The sequence below is a fragment of the Pungitius pungitius genome, chromosome 11 (assembly GCF_949316345.1).
Source record: "Pungitius pungitius chromosome 11, fPunPun2.1, whole genome shotgun sequence".
Taxonomy (NCBI): domain Eukaryota; kingdom Metazoa; phylum Chordata; class Actinopteri; order Perciformes; family Gasterosteidae; genus Pungitius; species Pungitius pungitius.
The window spans coordinates 14,886,321-14,906,397 of record NC_084910.1 but is presented as its reverse complement, the minus strand read 5'-3'; the positions used below and the strand labels follow the sequence as shown (position 1 = coordinate 14,906,397).

Genomic DNA, 20,077 nt, shown 5'->3' with positions numbered 1-20,077 from the left:
GTGGGTGGTGCAATTCCACTGGACCCATTCTCTCTCTTTGGTCTTGGAGGTCCCTGTTGCATCTGTGTATCGACTCCAAACTGTCTCTGTGCCTGATAAGAGGTGCACTCCGCTCCTGTGATAGTCGTCATGGTAAATTACTGTTGTCATGGCAGCCAAAGTTGGACTCAGTCCTCATGGTTCTCATCCTCTTCTTCGCTCTGTTTGCGTGCAAAGAATCCCATCTGATGGAAATAAGATGGAGATTGATGTTCTTTCCGCAACAAGATGTTTGACGTTGAAATACAACATGTGATGTGAATACCTTCCACAATATGAAAATGATGAGGGCCAGTAACAGCAAACCGCCAATTATGCTCCCGATCAGAATCCACAGCGAGATGGGAATAGCGCGGCCCTTTAGCACCTCCAGCACAGTCTACGGGTAAATGGACAAAGGGGTTGCTTGGAGAAAGAAAATTCCATTCTCATCCTGACTCTCAAAATCCTGCCCCAGTCGTCTTACCTCCCTCCAGACTGTCCCTGTGCCCAGAGTGATGAGGTTAGTCTCCTGAGCTGCCAGGCGATAGGACGCTATTATCTTCACTGACTTGTATTTGGCCTACAGAAGGGGTAGGGGGGGTCAGAAGTGATGGTCAGGGTAGGAAAGTTATATTCAGGCTTAAATGAGCGTCTCCGTGCCGATGGGTAGCTCACCTTTCTGAAAAAGTCATCGTGAACTCTGCGACTGACGCGAATGGCAGCGGTCTGCCCCCTCAGAAGCTGCTGGACCTCGCACACGACCTCCGTGCACCACGATCGGCTGCAGTTCTACAAACACGAACGACGACGTAAGTACGCTGACGCCGCACGGCGCCCTGTGGTCCGCAGCTGCTCCGCGCTACCGGAGGCCTCACCAGTATGTCATTCTGCATCATGTCTTCGGGATGAAGCGAGCGTACGTCTGTCTGTCTGGCCTTTAGTAGCACCGGATCGCTCAGCACGCTGCAGTTCACCCCGGTGGCCTACGGGGGGGCGGGGGGGGGGCAAATCGGCTCCTGTCAGACATGATCCAAAAGGGAGATGGAAACACTGACAAAAGCAGCACTACTCACGTTGTGTGAGACATCGGTGACGGTCATGAAGACACTGTCTCCTGCTGCCACAGAGGGCAGATGCAGCCTCAGCTCCAGATTACTCACAGAGTAACAGCCGAGGTTCTGCAGCTATAAAAAAATGGAAAAGAGTAATGGTTTAATTACGCCTTGTTTTATTTTTAGGGTCCTCTGTCCGGTCGTCTTTCAGGAACGACTGCACGTAATTTTCACAAATTTGGCACAAATGTGCCATTGTGACTCAACTGATGAGATGTCAAATCAATTATTCCATTTCACTAAAATATCTAATAGGATATGATCTTGAAGTTTTGACTTATTTGACAGACATGGAGGTAAATTTAAAAAAAGAGAAGCCAGGCAGCAAAAAGGTCATAAAAAAGAAAAAGAGGCAAATTCTTTACCCTGAGATGAGTGTAGAATTCTGGTCCAATTGCCTCCGACACCGTCCGAGTGGGGTGGACCTCATATCGGTTCAAATTAGAGTCACTGTGCAGAAATAAAAAGATAAGATATCTTGGGATATTTTTGCAATAATATCCGATTGCACACAATTTTTTTGTTTTGTAAATTTCAACACACATACCTGCTAACAAACAAATCTGGTTCATACTGAACAAAATTCTGCAGGTGAACACTGTTATCCCCCAAAGTGTCCTCTCTCTCCACGCTGTCACTGTAAAAGAACCAGAGGATAAAAAAAAACAAAAAACAAGGTGCTTTCGGTATTTGTGAGCTGTGTGTGTTTGGAGTCTGTTCCACCTGGCAGCGTGGAGCTTCATCTGCACTCGGCTGTGCAGGGATGTGCAGCTGAACTCAAACTCCAGCATGAAGTTGACCTTCGAACAAACAGGGGAAAAAAAGGTGACTCATTTCTCCTAGAAGGAACTGAAGATTTGAGCCAGCTCGAGTCCACAGAGCGGTAAGAGATATTCCCTCTTCCCCCTTCCCCCCCCTGTTTGGACCTACTTTTGACTGGGAGCGAAACACTGGATAGCTGACGTTACACGAGTGGCTGCTGGCACTAAGGGCCGTGCACTCGATCTTGAAGTGGGCGTCCTCCTGCACCAAAAGAAGAGGTGTGAGAAACGCAGAATCCCGGCTCAGTCTGCCGGTGGCGTCCGTGCGGGCGGGGGGGGCGGGGGGGCTCACCCTGATGCTGAGGCTGGAGAAGTGCAGGTTGCGCGAGTAGTGCAGCGTCAGGCTGGTGTTGTAGGCGTTTTCCAGTCTGTTGTGAAGCTGCACCTCCACCGCCATGCGCCTTCGGGGGCTGCGGATCACGTAGGGCTTCTGTCTGTGGAGGAAACAACATGGACTTGACAACTTGACAAGGGGAAAAAAAAATAAAGGTGGAAGAGAAATATCTCAAACTGCGTACTTTGTCCCAGAGACGTCCATGTGGGCCTTCAGCACCAGGTCCGTTGTACAAACGTCGTCCTCACCACAGTCTTTGAAGAACTGGATCTGGAAGGTGTACGTGGAGGCGGCGGCGCGTTAGAAGGGCGAAAACGGAACCAGAACAAGGAAGATAAAAATCATAACCACCGCTCACAGATTTCTTGACCGTTGTCGGCCAGCCTTCGTCCAGAACCGGACCGCTATCGGTGTTGTTGATTTTGAACTGCAGTGAGAAACTAATTGGTCGGATGTAATCCGCTGTGTCCTGCAACAAAGACACAAAGAAACAGACGTCAGACGATGAGAAAGGCCTCAAAACTCGTGGTTGGCGCGTGTGTCGCGACTCTCACGTAGACGTGGAAGGGCAGCTCGGAGCACAGAGTCCGTCCCACGTGAACTTCAACTGCCCGCTGGGTCTGCCGGTGGGAGCTCTCGTCAAACAGCGCCCTGGCAGACGACTTCCTGTCGTCCAACATGGCCGACACCCACAGGTCTGAGGACAGAGCGGTTAAATTACGACCTGTCTACGGCAAGGACAAAACGGCGAGTGTTTGAAAGCTCCCCGTCTGGTTGTTTATCTCAGCGGGGGGGGGGGGGGGGGGAAGTGAGGGTGGCGTGCGACGTGTCCTACCGAAGCTGTTGCTGTGGGGGCCGGGGGAGCGGGACACGGTGGTGAAGCAGGCGGTGGCCATGAGACAGGCGGAGTCTCTGCCTCCCCTCTGGCAGGTCTTCTGAATGACGTTGATGGAGTGAGGCTGGAAGGAGAGACTCACGTTGATCTGCACGATGCTCCGAGAGCTGGACCAACGGGGAACGATGAACAGGTGTTTACTCTCAGCGCCGTGACAACACAAAATGTAGATCACTTCAGTCGACGTAGGAAACTAATGCATTTATTTATTAGGAAAACCAGCTGTGTGCTGCAGGAATGAGTCCTGGAACCTGGAGATTATTTATCATCATAAAAAGATTGTTTGACCAAAACGTTTCATGTGCATTTCTTGAACATTTAGCTCATTTTGTGCAATAATCCCAAATTGTTGTTAAGTGAACCAGTGGGATGCTGACTACAAAAATGCGTCGTCCCTGCAGCACGCAATTCTTTGGGGCATTTTAATGTGTTCATTATCTCCAAGCGCTTACAGCCATAAAACAAAATCTGTTCTGCCAATGTCTGTCCTTCCCTCCCTCCCTCCCTTCCTTCCTTCCTTCCTCCTTGGGCCCACCTGAGCAGAACAGCGTTGCCCTGTGCTCCAACTGCCAAGTCTATTAGCTCATCTCCATCCAAATCCAAGCGAGCACTCACACTGCGGCCAAAGTACCGCAGCGAGGGGGAAATGGATGACCCCGAGATACGCTGGGAGGACGAGAGAGACAGGAAAAGAAGAAGAAAAAAAAAAACATTAGTTTGAATGAATACCGTAATAAACACGTGAAAATGCAATTGGCGGCCAACGAGCAGCACCTGCTTGTAGTTGTGTACGACGTGAGTACGATCTCCGTGGTAGACGTAAATGGCGCCCCTGTGGTCGTCCTCCAGCGGGGCCCCAACCAGCAGGTCGGCGAAGCCATCGTGGTTAAGGTCGGGAGCCGCTGCCAGCGCGTAACCGAACCGGGCGTCCTGGGACTTGTCCTCAGACTTCAGCGTCCCATTAGACACGAACAGCTCCTGCTGGGGGAAGGGAGACGAGTGACGGGATTCACCAGCGGTCTGAGAAACCCTTACGGAGTTTGATCATTGTTGTGTAAGAAGAATCCATCAGCAGAAGGAGGATCAACGCCGCTGCCGTCTTACCCCGCTGAGTGTGTAGATGTAAACTCTACCAGTCTCCTTGTTTCCTGAGCCGAGGTACATCGGAGCTGCAACCAGAAGGACGTCTGTGATGCCATCCTGGTCAACATCCATCCCGCACACCTCACTGCCATAGTAAGATCCGATCTACAGACGGAAAGGTGCCCTCTCAGTTCGCTGCCACTAGGTGGAGCCGTTGCTTCAATGACATTGAGCCTGTAGACGTGATGGACCAACAAAGTAAAAGTGGAAGACGGGTTGAGGACGGATTCGTGAGAAGAAAGCTTCACCTGTTCTCCGTTGAGCGCCTGCGCAATGTCGACGTCGCCCTCACTGCTGAGCTCAAACAGGATGACTTTGCCTTTGTGTTTGAAGCGAGGAGCCCCGGCCACGTACAGCCTCCTCCGGCCACTGACCATCACCGATGACACCGTGTAACCTGCAAGCATGCAACCAAATACATGGACAGCACGTCACACGGGGGTCAGGTCAGGGTGGGAGAGCAGCTACCTGGTGTCAAATAATGTGTCTTTTATCGACCGCATATGTGCATGTGTTATTGCTTGTATCATTCTTGCTGTATGGGCTGACTTCAGTGATGTGTTTAAGGCTGGTGAAAATAACCTCTCTAACTTGCCCTGCCTTAGTTTGTTTTCATCCGTTTCCAGTGTTGGGCAGTACCTGCATTGCAAGTAGCAGCACTATAATCCCTTTTCTTATGAGGGTGCCTTAAGTATGGCCTCTGCAATGCTCGGTCTGGTGGGATTAATGCGTTTGCTGCAGGGCACACACACCGCCAACTACCATCAGCTCGATGGAAAGGAGGTTGAGATGGCTGTAGCCCTGCACACACGCCCATCAACATAATATTTTGTTATGTTATTTAATTATATTGAAATGCTACAGACAGTAGCAAGTCATTTTAGGTGTGTTCATATTTATAATATAGTTTAGTTATCTATTAACGGAATTGAATTGTAATGTTAAATAAAAAAACAGTTCTGTAGCTTGCTTCATCTGTTTTTAGCTTCAGTGCTGCAAAGCTTCATTTAATATACTTAAACACTGGCAGCTTTATGTTACCTGAACAGAATTTGCTCCATGGCTTCTGTTTCATTAAGAAGTCCTACAGGTCAGTGTTATATTTGTCTTTACCATGTACTTATTTTAACGTTCTGTAGGAAATATTTGATTGTTAATTCCCTCCTTCTCTCCTGAATAGGTCGACTTATTCTGGTACCTTCGACCCCTCCTCGGATAAGCGGAAATAGAATGAAGATGGATGGAGTGGATTGTAGTCCCCATCACTGAGTAAGTCCTTCTCAGATTACATATACAGTATGTGTGAAAGAGGACATGTGTTCAAATATGATATGAAATATCATCTGATATTTTCATCAGCCTCGCCATGTTTATGTCTCTATACAGAAGATAAACAATAATCAAGAAGGATTTGTAAGGTTTTGTAAAGGATTGCGTGCATTTGGAGCTCATTCGATTGAAGGAGGTTTCGGTTTAGTTGTCGTCTAAAATTTTGACATTATGGTTGGTTCCAAAAGGCCCCAGGTTTCTTTTATTTCGTACGTAAAAATTAGTTTTTTTGTGACTAATAAAATGTTACATCAGGATTTATGAAACGGGATCGGGACGAAACACAGAAACAGTTAAGTGTATATAATTGTTGCAGTCCTAATCAAATTACACTTAATTTAAAGTGTAGGTGGGGAAGGATTGTGGGTTTACTCGGCTCTGTAGCCGGCTCAAAGTTTCAAATGTGTGAAACTTTCAGCTGACACATGAATGCACCCACCTGCAGGAATCAGTCCAAGCAACACCCAGCGGTAACAAAATAATCTGTGCTAGAGATTCCATTTACATGGAAAAGCGTACGAGTATCACGTTTCATGCTCCGCGGTGTGATATGACGGTACCTAAATAAGCTGCGTGGTTTTTGAGCTCCAGTGGAAACTCGCTTTCAAAAGCCTCTCTGGGCGGAATTATTTGTCCGTTGCTCCCTTCCTTCAACACTCCGCCATCCCAGTCGTAGGCGCCCACCATCCCAAACAGGATGCCATCCTGAAGAATGGAGCAGGCCAAGGATGAGACACACAAGTTCACACACACACACAAGTTCACAGCTGGGGGACTCACATCCATTATGTGTGTTGAGAAGCCGATCTGAGACATCTCCATGTGGAACGAGCTCTTGTTGTTGCCCAGAGTGCCTAGACGGGGGGGAGAAAAAAAGAGCAATTCTGCTTCTTCACACAGCTCCTTCCGTCTGGATCTGATCCAGACGGCCTCATCCGACTTCTTCCCATCACTGACCTTCCAGAGTGAAGATGCGATCTCCCAGGGCGTCCACGATGTCATTGAGCGCAGCTTCATCGGTCACATTGAAGAAGTACTTCTCTTCGGGGGCACTGGCAATAGACTTGATCTCTTTAATGAACGTCTCTGGGTCCTGCTGCCGGCGGATGTAATGACCCAGAACCTGGAGGCCAGCGTGAGAGAACCAGCCAGAAAACAAGATGATGGATTAAGCTTTAAGCTGAGAATAGTGGTGGGGGGGGGCAGAGCACATGTACGGACACTTGTACCAGAGCAAAGGTTTGTGAATGAACAGTGAGGAGGTAAATATATATTAGAGGTAATTTACTCTGAAGTTGAACATAAGCAACCCGCTGTAGGAACTGAACTGAAAACTGAAACACACTTGATTGATTGTGTCATCTATGGCTTGTTACGCAATATACCTAAAGGCAACAAGTTGACTGGAAAACATGGGAGCAGAGGAAATGGTGGCCACCAGAGGTTTGTAAATGAGGAGCGCAGGCCTCGCTGCGAGGTGAAGAGATGACTGATGCTGGAGATATTTTGTAGCAGCAGTGGCCGATGGCTTTTAATGCCTGGGAGTACAAATGAGAAAAAATTCCATAAGAGAAACCAAACCCAAGAATCTCGTGTGTTCAGCTGCCAAGCAAACTAAGGAAATCCTCTATTTTTAAAGGGGATGGAGAGGGGTTTACTGTGAAGAGAGGCCACATAAAATACGTATATTAAGATGCTTTACATTCCTTTGGCTTTACACGAACATAAAGAAAGAGATTTGTGTTGAAGTGAAAGCACAACTCCAGGACTTTTTTATATTTTAATATAAGAATACAGGTGTGACTCGCTTGTTTTCCTCATCATGTTGTCTTTTCTAATTAAATGCTGCTAATACGATTTTTTTGCTGTGACACTCCATCTCCGGCTGTCTATCTCAAACTAAACGGTTCATGGCCCGGCGTTATGTTGTGCACATGTCAGGTGGAGGTTGTTGTTTCTAGAGCGAATGTCCCCTTTGAATATTTGACGATAGATCTCAATGACTTGACCCTTGACCCTACCTCTAGCGCTACCACGAGGTTTGTGTTTTAGTCAACCTTGCTGTTACACTGTGATCCCTCTTAATGTTTTGGTCTGGCTCTGTTAGCACAGCGTCTCGTGTGGGTGGGGGGGGTCTGCCACCAGTCCTTCCACCAGAGCCCTGCCACCCCTCTGTGTGTTGAGGGGTCGGGTGGCGCCAAAAGGGAAGAGTTATACTTCCTACTATTTAATCAACCAGTCGTCTGTTCATTTAGAGCCGTGTTATTTTTTTGGGGAGTGGCGGCTTGAGGGTTCATATTTTCACCGTTCCACTTTCACACTACATGTGAGGAATGTCAGTTTGTGCGTTTTCCCTGATTGTAGAGGGTTGCGTTGCTTTAGGTGCTCAGTGACTGGTGGCGCTCGCTGAGATGTACTCACAGCGATGGCGTATCTGGTGATGTTTCTGTCCTTGCACTCGCCCAGAGAGGCTTCCAGGTCCTCCCCGTCATGTGACTCTCCGTCCGTCACTACGATCATCACCTTGGTGGCGCCCTCCCTGGCTCCGCGCTCCTCGCTGAACGCCTCGGTGCTAGAAAGAAGGAAAAGGGACAGACTGAGATAAATGATGTCATCCAGCCGAAATGTGTCGATTTAGAACGAGCGCCGCATGAAGAAAACGAAAATAGAAGAGGAGTGCAAGGAGTGAAAGAGCCGGAGGGAGAAAGCCATAGAGAATCAGCTACTTGGTTTCATAGAATCTCAAATAAACATACCGCATAAAAAAATATAGAATCTCAAGCACTAGAACATGTTTGATTGAATTTAAGTTGCTTCTCGTAAAGACAGATATAGAAATGGTCCAAATCACGAGTGTACCACAACTAAATTAGTCATATTTGGCACACATACATTTACTTCCTGTTGACTTGCATTGTTCATGGCCCGCAGTGCATGTGTCATTGCACGCAGCGACCGCATCTGTGCACTCCCATCCTGTAGCGCCACGCTGCAGAGAGGAAACCTACATGACGAATGCACCGACTGACCCAAGCCACACCCTGTTTGTCTCCAGAAACCTGTTCTCAGTGGGACGTGATTCAAGGATCGAATAGGGTTGGTAAGCCTCAGACCAACACACACACACACACACACACACACATTGAACTGAGGAGAGTAGTCCTTGCGAGTCAACTCAGTCATTTTCAGTCCCAACTCCAGGCCTGGTCTAAATATAACATCATGGTCAGCCGCAAGAAACTCAGAGTTAAAAACAACCGTTTCCCCCCATGCAGTCTGCAAATTACATAGGGTGCTGAGAAGGCGGAGTGCAAGAAAAATAACTGAGAAGAACAAACTGGATAAAGATGAGAAGGAAGAAATGGCAAACATGTAACAATTAGTCAGAGAAAAAATAGCCAGAGAAAAGAGGGAATAGAGGGAAAAGAAGCGCGGTGACCCAAAGGAAGAGAAAAGAGTTGAAACTTCACATTAAAAGAATGATATGAAGTCAAATATCACAACTGAGATGTTCAAATCCTGCTCTGATGTGAGATGAATACACTGGTGGGAACAAGAGGGAGAGATAACTAGGGATAAGTAGGGTAGCAGAGCCCCCTTTTTGGAATATGGAAACATGGAGATGAGACGGAGGGAAGAGGAGCTTAAAGAGGATAGAAAGCGAGTGCCGCTAATCGGGAGGCCTGCTTGTATTTACACGCCATTTAATGGAGTCACAGCAGTGTGGTAATGACACGGCGCAGCGGTCTCTCTGTGTGTGTGTGTGTACTTGTGAGTGTGTGTTTTGAGGGTGAGCGGCAGCGTCTCAAGCGGGTGGAGCAATGCAGAAGAAAAGTTTGGTGCTCGCGTTTCGTCTGTTTCTTCCCTACACGGATTCATGCACTGGCAGCTCAACTTACGTAGTTTGTCGAGAGACGAATTCTTTATCACGCTAGAAGATTTTGTGGGTTCATTTCTATTAATAAATTTAATCACCACACTCATTTAACTGCCATCAAAGCCTGGAAGAAAGTCTGGTATATTCCCTCAAAACTGTCAAGGCTTTAATCTCCAGTTGTGGTGCAAACCTTTAATGTGTGTGTGTGTGTGTGTGTGTTGGTTTTCATGGGCGTATGTGTGTACCGTTGGTATCTGAGTAGGTCTTTTCACAGCAGTCGGAGCACTACTTGTCTGACCCGGGCCGAGTCGGGCTGTGCCACACCTGCAGCCGCGCCGAGTCAGCAGCCCGCAAGTCCAGCTCAGCTAATCGCACTGTTATTCTACCCCGACACTTCCCTGCACACTGCCAGCTCTGTGTGTGTGTGTGTGTGTGTGTGAGCAGGAGTCTGTATCACGGCAAAAGGGGGGTTATTCTTTAATGTGACTGACACACACTTCAAGTCAATCGCAGCTTACTTTAGTCACCAAGTGTGTAGTAGAGTCTGGTTTTGAATGCTGTAGCACCGGCCTCTATTTTCATGTTGCTTCTTTCGAGTGCCTTTTTAAATGTCCCTCCAACACTTCTCCCAAACAATTAGCTTTTAAACGTGGCCAGAAAACAAGGATCTCTTCAATCACCTGTGTGTGTGTGTATGTGTGTCTGTGTGTGAAAAACGCCAAAAAATAAGCTGTAGCCACACACGGTCTGGGTGTGGTGCTCCTTGTGGCTTTAATAAAGTAGGAATTTTCTTTTGAAAAAAGGTTTTCACTGACCCTCGACATATAGGATGTTTCCCTCAGACTTGGGTTACCATCTTAAATGCCCTGAACGTACCTCCAAGAACCGGCATGACGGTGATGACAAACTGGGCCACTAACGGTGATCGATCACTGACATACCTCTGTGATCTAGTATCTCTGCCACGTTCACTCTTTCTGTCTCCTGGTTGAAGTTGAGCATGTGACTCGTTTGAGGAGAGTAGTGAATCAAAACACGGAGGTCTACGGGTAGTAAAACGCAACCAACTTCCCGAAAGAGTTTATAATTCATCCTAATGTTGAGTTTACACAAGGAACAATTCCCTTCGAGAGTACACAAGAGTCATTTTATTTGTGGTTGAGAGGGAAATATTGATCGGAGCACCTTTCGGTGCCTTTAGTACAATACTCGATCCTTGGGTTTGTTTAAATTCATTAATTCTTGGTGTTTACCACACAAGGAATTAGAATTAGAAAAGTTTGAGACCTGAGCCATCTGCACATACCTCAAGTGACCCACAATGCCTTGCATCTGGGTGCCTTGAAACCGGGCCATGTTTCATATAAAGCAATGCTAAACCCTGTGAATATGTCCCTTTTATTTTTTGAAATAGTTTTGAATTTTTCAGATGAGGGAAACTAAACCACTTAGATTTGTTTGTGTTCAGTTTATCCAAATAGTGCTGAAATGCACCGCAACGTTTTCAAGATGTGGCGGTAGGCTGTCGGTCGCGTGATTGGTCTTTTACTCCAGTGTAATATGTCTAGTGGTTAATGGTCGGCAGTACTCAGTACATACTGATTGATTATCTCTTTGGTTTTCTACAGCCTGAGATTCTGGACGAAGCCGAAATCAGCCTAATGGGTCGTATTAATACAAAGAACGGACCGGGATGAACAAACAGTTTCTCGTTAGCCGGCCAGATCGACAGGATCCTTTCAGCAGGAAGAGCATGAGCCAATGAGAGCGAGGCTCTCGGGGATGGACGGGCCTACCAGGCCGTGTGGATGGCGGATGCGGTGCGCGTCTCTCGTCCCTCCTGTCTGCTGATGTTCTTGGCGGCCTCCACCACCTCCTGTGTGGTCTGGTAGTCCTTCAGAGACCACTCGTGGACCACTACCTCGCCGTACTGCAGTATGCCAACCTGAATGTACGCACACACACACACACACACACACACACACACACACACACACACAAGTATTTCAACAATGCCACATATTTATGGTTGTGCTGGCGCATAGTAGTGGAAAGCAACATCTGTGGCTCTGGGTCAATCATCTCTTTGAGTATCCGTCTCATTCTCAAACAGCGCTCTTGGAGAATTTTTTAATTCATTCAAAAAAACGGGGTTATTTCCTCTTCACCCCACTTTGCCTCCGACCCCCCCCACCCCCCTTTTTCAAAACTCCAACCGCCTCTCTTTCTCCTTGTTGTTGAACTCCGAATAACGCCCCCAGCCACCCCCCCCCCCCCCCCCCACCCGACTTTCATTCCTCCTCCAACCTCAAGCTAACTCGGCTCACGTCCTTTTACATCACTAAAGCAATTCATTCGGGTGCTATTTGCCAAACTGGTTCTTCTGTCACTCGCTGCATGTTTCCACTCAAGGGACTAGCTTGTCTCTCTGATGTAAATAGTATGTATCGGCAGTGCAACGCTGACTCGCACTCTTACCTGCATCTGGTCCAAGCTTATGTGGAACTTGCTGAGGATGTTGCTGAGGAAATTCTGGACCTCGTACCAGGGGTAGATGCTGTTGGAGCCGTCCAGCACGATCACAATGTCCATGTATGTGGAACACTCTGAGGGAGGGTTGAAAGAAAGAAAAAGTGAGTTTGCTAAAGCAAGCGTGCCCAACATGTACTACCCCTGTGTGTGTCTTTGTGTGGTTACTTTGCGCTGTTGGAGCGATGGGCGCTCTTGGATCTAGGTTGTCGCTGACGGACGCACAAATGCCGGTGCTGAACAAGGACGTGCCGCACTCCTGAGACCACAGAGGGGCACAAGCCTGCCAAACGCACACAGGAACACATCAGCATCTGTCTTTCAGGTGAAGCCATTTCGGGAGCAGCTCAATTTTGGAGCGGTTTATTTCCTGTGTTTGCGTTTCGCTCAGCGCAGTGTGTTTCTGTGGATGAAACGCGCCGACAGAATAAACACACACAAATGAGGCTAAGCTAGGACAGACTGGTAACAAAATGAAAACAAGTCATGAGATGGCGAACAAGTCGTGGAAAAACTACAATATTGTGGTTTGGGGAGCAGAGCAATGAGGGGGAAGCATGAAGATGGAGACTATTGTTGACGTGAGTGGTTTAACAGAGCTGGAACACCAGAGCAGTAAAGCAATATAAGTTTGATTGTGTGTAAGGGGCTGTGTGCATCACATAAAAAATATTTTTATCTTCAAAGCGTGCCTTTTATTTGGCTTTAATACCGAGGGGGAGCAGTAAGGGGGGGGGGATTGTGGAAAGGGACAATAAAAGAGAAACTCCTGCATGCATCGGAGAGACAAAAGAAGAGTGGGGTTGCGTGGAGCAGAATGAGAAACATCCTGGTGCTGCCCCCCGCGCCCTGTCATTATGAACGGGTTTCTCTTCAGACAGGTCGGGGGGACGGGATGGATGGAGGGAGAGGACGGAGGAAAGCGAGAGAGGTGCTATGGCTTTTGCTTGGTCTGTCATTAACCAAGGGCCAGAGACGCATTCCGATCCTGTTATAGACCTGACCACTGGGGTTAAGATAAACACACACACACACACACACACACACACACACACACACACTAGAATGGAATAAACTAGATGACGTTCATGAACTGTGCTCGACTCCACAGCCGGAGCAGCAGTAAAACACGCTAACACATGACACACACATGATGGACACCGTATCTAACGTACAATCTAACGTGTGTGTGTGTGTGTGTGTGTGTGTGTGCGCGCGCACGCTCTGAATACTATGTGGAGAACCTTTTATGTCACAAACACGAGGACTTGAATGATGTGAGATTTAACTCGGCCTTGAGCACAAAAACAGTGTAAGTCTCAAGTCAGTACCTCCTACAATCTCGCAAAAATAGAACAGAAGTCAGCCAGAGAAAGGCAGGCTCTGCATGGAAAACTTCCAAAATTACAGCAATCACACTGTTGTGTTTATTCATTTGAAGCATGTTGCCTTTTTTATTCATTTGAAGCGTGTTGCCTTTTTTATTAATTTGAAGCGTGTTGCCAGTTCAGTCAGCCAACTCCCGTCTTAAAAGGTATCAAAGGATCCGTGAGTTTCCCATTTACAACCTCGCCTCACATCAAAGTCACATTTCTCACTGTTGAAACCACATACCAGGAAGCCATCTGGTGAGTTGGGAGTCAGCGTCATTCCCAGGGAAGAATTTCTCAGGTTTTTGGAAACGTTCTGGAAAGCGGTCTCACCTGAGATAGACAGACAGACCGGTTTATCGTAGCATGGACCTGAACAGGGAGCGTCGACTTGTTACAGATATTTGTTTCTCTCACCTAGATCCATTTTGCTGCAGTTTGAGTTCCTCTCGTCTCCCACGATGCATTGGTATACGTCTCCTTTCCTGTTGTTGGGGGGCCCGTCCCAGGGAGCACCGACCAGCAACCTTCAGCAGAAAGTCCTTCATCATCAACACACCCAGTGTACATCCTCTCTGTTTAAGAGTCATGAAAGGTGAATTATTTGTTGATCTTTCTTGCTTCCATTCAACACCAACGTACGATTTCTGTCCGTCTGCTTCATGTTGTAAAACAGAGAAGCCAAACAGAGCGTCCTTTGGACCGGTGAAGATGCGTGGATGCTTTACATCTATGTTGAAACACTGACAGAACGCTGAAAAAATGACGAGAAAAGAGCATTAAACAGTTGATATACAGAAAACAAGGCTTTGTATTTTTGAATTGAATTAAATTCTGACGATTCCAAAGTTTCGAAAGATTCCAAATGTGTCAGAATTTTGAGAAATTTTGACACATATGAAATCTAGAACATTTCCATCTGATGAGAGGGTGCAGTCATCTGTCTTTGGTTTGAATGGATCACTCAGTTGTAACAAGCTGATACAGAATATAGATGTATTAATGTCAGAATAAGGCGCATGTTACTAAAGTAAAGCCTCATGGGGGGAAAAAAAAGGAAGTTCAGATGTCTGCTCTGCTGTCTATGAGGCTGCTCATGAGATGTTGTGTTCATGAGAATGGATTCCCGGTATCAAGGAAAAGATGAGCAGCTTAACGACGACTCTTACAGTGGTTTTTGTGCCAGACTACTTTTTGGTAAAAGCCATGGAGTATTAATCTTCTCATCTCGACAGGAAAGTGCTTTACGGGGTTAAGAATGCGAGCTGGTGTAAACAATATTGATTTCTACCCAACTGTACAGTAAGTGTGAACATTATTTCCCTCCCCTTTGGGGAAATTGGAAGGAGATGGGGAGATGTGGGGGGGCGAGGGGGGGGGGCTGAAAAATTGGATAAACAGAGGGAGTCCAGGGGAGAGGAGGAGAAAGGAGGCGAGGCAGGGAAGGGTGTGGGTTAGAAAAACGTGTAGCATAGTAAGCCCCCTGTTGCAACACACAAGCCGCCCTTCATTCGCCGAGGGACACGCAGGGAAGGAAGAGCAACAAGATGGAGTTGTGAACATTTAGGTGTAGACTGAAGCAGGGTCAAACTGGGAAAATTAAAGACAGAAATCAAAGGGAAAGGGAATGTTTCAAATGTTTTCCAAAGCCAGAAAAAAAACTACATTTAGGTAGATAACACATACCTAGTTGTTGAATGTTAAATGTTAAACAAATGAAACCAGGGTTAACTGATGAATTTCACCTGAGGTCACCTGACCCCCCTCCTCATCTGTTCTCGCTCCCCCAAATCTATAATATGTTTCTTTGTTACTTGTCGTATTGTCTTCATCATTTGTCTTGAGTTCTGTTATCAGTTTGTATTAAATGTGCAGTACACTGTGCAGACACAATAACAAATGGATCCACATTGATCGCCACATGAAACAGTATTTACTCTGTACTGGAACCTTCCGTATGCACTAAACCTGCAAAGAAACTCTGATTTGGAACGCAGCTTTATTATCTGTTTCATCGTAGTGGTGGCTGATGTCATCAGTGCCTCACAGGAAACCAACCCGCCTTGCTATTTCCTTTAGACAGACAGTTGCACCTAAACTAAAGGGCATCATCGCGCTCCCTATAATCCTCGGCTTAGTCACACAAAACACTAACCAGTTAACGGGAATCTGACGTGTGACACTTGAGGAAACGAGTTATTTGTAGCCCTGGAAAGCAGGCCAGTGCTGGGTATGTTTTTGTTCATGAGGATTTCTAAAGAAATCGGAGTTGACAAGCAATTTATCGGCATCCGGAGCATCAGTGATCGTCCTGCTGTGCATATCTCCGTGATCCAGATGGAGAACAAGACCAGAACTCTGCTGCCGTGATAATTCTCCAGTTCACGAACACACTGGTGTGCAGATAGTTCCCCGCAAACACCGAGCGACACACACACACACACAGGCGGTTACCTCGGTCCAATCAGAGGGGGATTCCACTCGGCTTAGAGAAGGAAACTAGATCTGTTCAATGTTTCTCTTTGCTCATGCCTCTCTCACACGCTGATGTTTCTTCTACCTGTGCTTTACTTGTTCTGCTCTGTACTTACGTTTTCAGCCAAGTTTCTTCTCCCTCAGATTTACTCGAGGACGTTTATCTGTAATTCTTTAAAGCATTGCTCTGACCATGGCCATATTGTTTCGCTGATTAGTCGACCAGTTTGCTGCAGACTTTCATGTCACCCAAAGGTTAAAAAGTGCTAACTTGGAAGATCCACTGAGTTTCTGTCCTGATGATGTAGAAATTTTATTTGGATTTCAATGTTTCAGCAACCACTGGATGAATATGCATGTCGTTTGAAATGAACGTTCACGTGGACCTCAGGGTTAATGTTGATGACTTTTAATCTAGCGCCATTCTCCATTCAAAGCTTTGAATTATGTCCAAACAACTGCAATTGAAATGGCTCCTGTTAGCACTGCATTGTGAGCATTGCCAGTGTGCCAACATTAGGTTTTTCCCCCAAAGTACTGCTGTGCCTTGGGGCCTTTTTAAAGAGTAGCTGTAGACTTGTAAGTCTTGTTTCTGCTCATCTTGCAGATCTGAGGGAGATTCTAGTATTTCAGCGTCCAAACCTCCAGTGACTGTGGGATTCATCCATCTACCTGATTCTACACAGATGCTCAATGCACTTGAGCGATGGGAATTTGCGTAGGCAAGGACAGACAGATTTCTTGATACTAAATCTTACTTATTCAGTGCCAGAGTGAATATGAATCTTTCCATCCAGCCTTTGTTATTCTGTCCTCTTCTGTCCCACCGCCCGTCTCCAACACTGTGTAGTAAAATATGTCTCTTCTCGTGGCGACATCAACCACCTTCTAGTTCCAAATTGCTTTCCACAACAAACCGTGCCCCCGCCCCTCCTCCCCGATTTAAAGCCCTGCTACTGATTTCCCCTTTCATCCTCCCATTTTACTCGTTCTCTCATAAACCATACATTTCTTCTTTCTTTTACCCCCTCGCCTAAAAACACATATTTAACCCCAAACCCCCCCCCTTCCTCCTTCGTTTCATAACCCACTTAACTGTACCTCGTTCGCTGTTCCCTGTCCTCCCGCCTCTGGTTCCATTTTCATTGGGGTTTATATACCTCACTGTACCGCAGCCTGTCTGACCACCCGTCACCATGACAACTGTCGGCAAACATTTATCGAGGCGAACTAGGTCCAGATTCTCTCGACCACACGTATGGCTCCGGGAGGTAGAGCTGCTGCCGCTTCTGCATAGCTGTGAAGCGCTGTGTATTTTCACAGAAAGTGAACTTGACACGACAATGTTTGGGATGATCATGGAGACATGCGAGCCCTTACAGCAGAGTGCAGAGACACTGATGTATGTGGTTTTAATTGGATTTGCATATTTAAATGACCGTTTCTCCTCGTCTGTTTCTCTGGTTCCTAAATTTAATTCCCTGACTTATAGCCCCTCTGTGAAATGTCCTGCAGAAGAGGTTATTGCTCGACTGTCTGTTTCCATCATCTTCATTTAACTGAGTCATAATGTTTCCCATGCAACCCCCCCCCCCATCTCTCCCTCAGCCCAGTTCACCCCCTTTTCACAGATTTTCTCTCCATTATCTTGCTTGCATTCTGTTCTCATATCTGTCACCCTCTCTGAGGGAATGTGGGCGCAGGGGGGAGTGGGATTGAAAGTCAACCTCCCAATCCTGGGAGGGTAAAAAGACCAAAAAAAGAAGAAACCCGGGAGTGATAGCAAAAATATAGGAATGACTGGAGCCACACACACACACATCCACACACCTGTGTTCGACATCTTGGTAAAGCGTGACAGAGTGTAAGAGGCTTGGGAGGCCTGCTCTCCACATCAGGAGAGGTCTGCTGAAGCCATTACCATAACACACACTCTCACTCACTGCTGTGCTCCTGTGTGACACATGCAGCAACACTTACACTAAGGTCACATGGGCTACAGTGCAATTTACAGCAAATGTTGCAGGGTTAAATGGAGGTGGTGGGAGAGGAGGGGGTGTTAGCCTTAACATGCTCGATCCAACCTGATAATGGAGGGCAATGTGTAAAACCTAACCACAGGCTGGTGGGATTTGTAAATAGGTGTGTGTGTGTGTATTGCTGTGTGCGTATGTGGTCCTGGTTGATTCTAAGCTTCTGGATAATCACTGCCGATGCCTCAACGTTAACTTTGACTTCAGTAGCTGTGCGATTCAGAGCAGCCATCTCGACATGCCTCGCACGGCATGATATCTCAGCCCATTGATCTGCTTCTGCTTCACGGTCATTACACGGCAGTTCAACGCGCGCTAATCGGCTGCGCAATCACTCAGACAACAATGGGTCTTTTTCTTAGGGTTGCTTGCTGGTGAGCGGGAATGGCTCAATGTGGCGTGTGAGGCTCCACGCCTCACACGAGGGCGGGAGGGAGAGCTGATGTTCAGGCTCCATGAAGAAAAAACGCACATGGCGCAGAACTTTAGACATCAGGTCCAAGCCACGGCTGATTTGGCCCGGTAGGGTCGAGTTACTCAGCTGTCAGGGTCAAAAGGGGTCGGCTGTAAGAGGAGAGGAACCGCTAACCTTTTGGCGGAGGTTACATGCAAATATCGCTGATGTTTAAGGCCTCCAACGCCGAGAATGAAATTCTTCCTCGGCACTGACAAAACTGATGAAAAACAAGGAACCATTACTTTTGTGGCACAATTTCCTTTTCCTTTGATCTATTTGGCAAACGCCTGCCTGCTCCTCTGCTCTACGGCACACGGCCACGTTAGGAACGTCTCCATGCTCACTCACTTATACTGTCACACAGAATAAAGCTCTTCGGGGTCCCAGGGAGGCACGTGTGACGCAATCGTTCACACATGTCCGTTTAAAAAGTGCAAGAGTTGTGGAGGTTAAGAACCACATCAACCAGAGAGGGTTAGCGCTGGAGGACTGAAGGAGTCATCAATCATGGACAAGAGGTTGACTTTAGTTATCCGAAGTTCAAAAGGTGGCTTTAAGAGCGGTGACCCCCCCCCCCCCCTCCCTCTCTCCTGTTCAGAGTCCCATTATATAAGCAGCTAAACTCATTTTAAAAACACATTTAATACGTGACTTATTACCTCAAATATAACTTTATAAATGATAATAAAGGGGTTATTACCGATCAGAAGGAGGATGGAGTCCAGGCACAGCAGGTATTTACGCAGATCCATTTATGGGAGCGAATGAAAGAAGAGTCTCTATTCAGGCTTTTTTTCTGTTAAAAAAACGTTCTCCCTTGAGCTGATGTAAGTGCACAACTATAAACGCACACGCGCGTTCTCAGGTCTCGCTTTAGCCCCAAGAGATGCGTAAAATCCAGTCAAACGCTTCTCCACTGGCTTGTCTGTTGTGCGTGCGCTCCCCGGTTTACAAACGTGGTCTCGAGTCTCAAAAACAAAACAAGTCTTCTTGACATCATAATCCACTGGACGTGATTCTGTCGCTTTGTCGTACTGGAAATGTTCTGGTGACACCACAGAAAGTTATTCCCTGTTGTGGTGCGGCAAAAGCCCTAAAGAAAAATGGCTCAATTGACACCTCGGGGACCCATGGGCGTGATAATAAAAAATGGCTGCAGTTGATAATCATTAAACCATCACTAATGTGTAACACCTTCCCAAGCAGCCTGTCCGCACCGCGCGTCCCCCCCCCCCCCTCCCCCCTCGGTCTTAGAAGATCTCCAGCAAACAGGACCTGCGCTCATCAAGCCAAAGGTTTAAGGAGAAGTTCTTTAGATGGCTTGTTGTCCATGGTCCTCTCCGCTGATCTCCTCACTTTAAGAGTAATCTGGTTGTTCAAAGAAAGTGACTGTAGATGTATAGATGTGGCTCTATAACCTCTCTCACTATGAAATGAAGGAGCGCATTTATCCTCGCAGTTCCCCTCCCTCTAGCCGTCCTCCTCCATCCAGCGGTCCTCTCAGCTGGTTCACATCGACAAACCTCAAACCCACAAATCTGATTTTTCAAACTGACGATTTCTCTGTTTGCTCACCTCTGACTGACTTCTTTGGAGCAACCCTTCATATGATCTCGAACTTTGTGGAAAATATAAGTGCCAGGCTTTATAATAGGGCTCCATCTATAGTGGTTACAGTATC

At 47.0% G+C, this 20,077-nt stretch overlaps 1 protein-coding gene across 2 annotated transcripts; it reads right to left on the bottom strand.

The window, feature by feature from the left end:
* Positions 1 to 63: 63 nt before the first annotated feature.
* itga10 (integrin, alpha 10) lies at positions 64 to 19,633 on the bottom strand. 2 transcript variants are annotated; one of them, XM_037453935.2, is made up of 30 exons: positions 19,097 to 19,633; positions 14,074 to 14,185; positions 13,849 to 13,958; positions 13,676 to 13,764; positions 12,230 to 12,344; positions 12,011 to 12,138; positions 11,329 to 11,477; positions 8,077 to 8,227; positions 6,613 to 6,778; positions 6,436 to 6,509; positions 6,216 to 6,360; positions 4,575 to 4,723; positions 4,288 to 4,431; positions 3,958 to 4,164; positions 3,719 to 3,849; positions 3,124 to 3,290; positions 2,843 to 2,985; positions 2,647 to 2,757; positions 2,473 to 2,558; positions 2,247 to 2,388; positions 2,064 to 2,156; positions 1,857 to 1,933; positions 1,681 to 1,770; positions 1,499 to 1,583; positions 1,095 to 1,205; positions 897 to 1,004; positions 697 to 810; positions 506 to 601; positions 305 to 418; positions 64 to 224 (listed from the first exon to the last, which is right to left on the bottom strand). In XM_037453935.2, exons 1-30 carry the CDS (start codon positions 19,146 to 19,148, stop codon positions 168 to 170), a joined length of 3,516 nt encoding a protein of 1,171 aa, XP_037309832.2. In that variant the 5' UTR covers positions 19,149 to 19,633; the 3' UTR covers positions 64 to 167. The 2 variants fall into 2 exon arrangements, with proteins under 2 accessions (XP_037309832.2, XP_062421264.1); XM_062565280.1 differs by having other exon boundaries at positions 3,958 to 4,161.
* Between the last annotated feature and the right edge of the window lie 444 nt (positions 19,634 to 20,077).

Coding starts and splice junctions, on each gene's coding strand:
- itga10 (XM_037453935.2), bottom strand. CDS start 19,148: ATGGATCTGCGTAAATACCTGCTGTGCCTGGACTCCATCCTCCTTCTG. Junction 3,291..3,718: donor GGCAACGCTGTTCTGCTCAG/GTGGGCCCAAGG, acceptor CCGTTGGTCCAG/CTCTCGGAGCATCGTGCAGA. Junction 2,986..3,123: donor CCCCCACAGCAACAGCTTCG/GTAGGACACGTC, acceptor CTCTGTCCTCAG/ACCTGTGGGTGTCGGCCATG.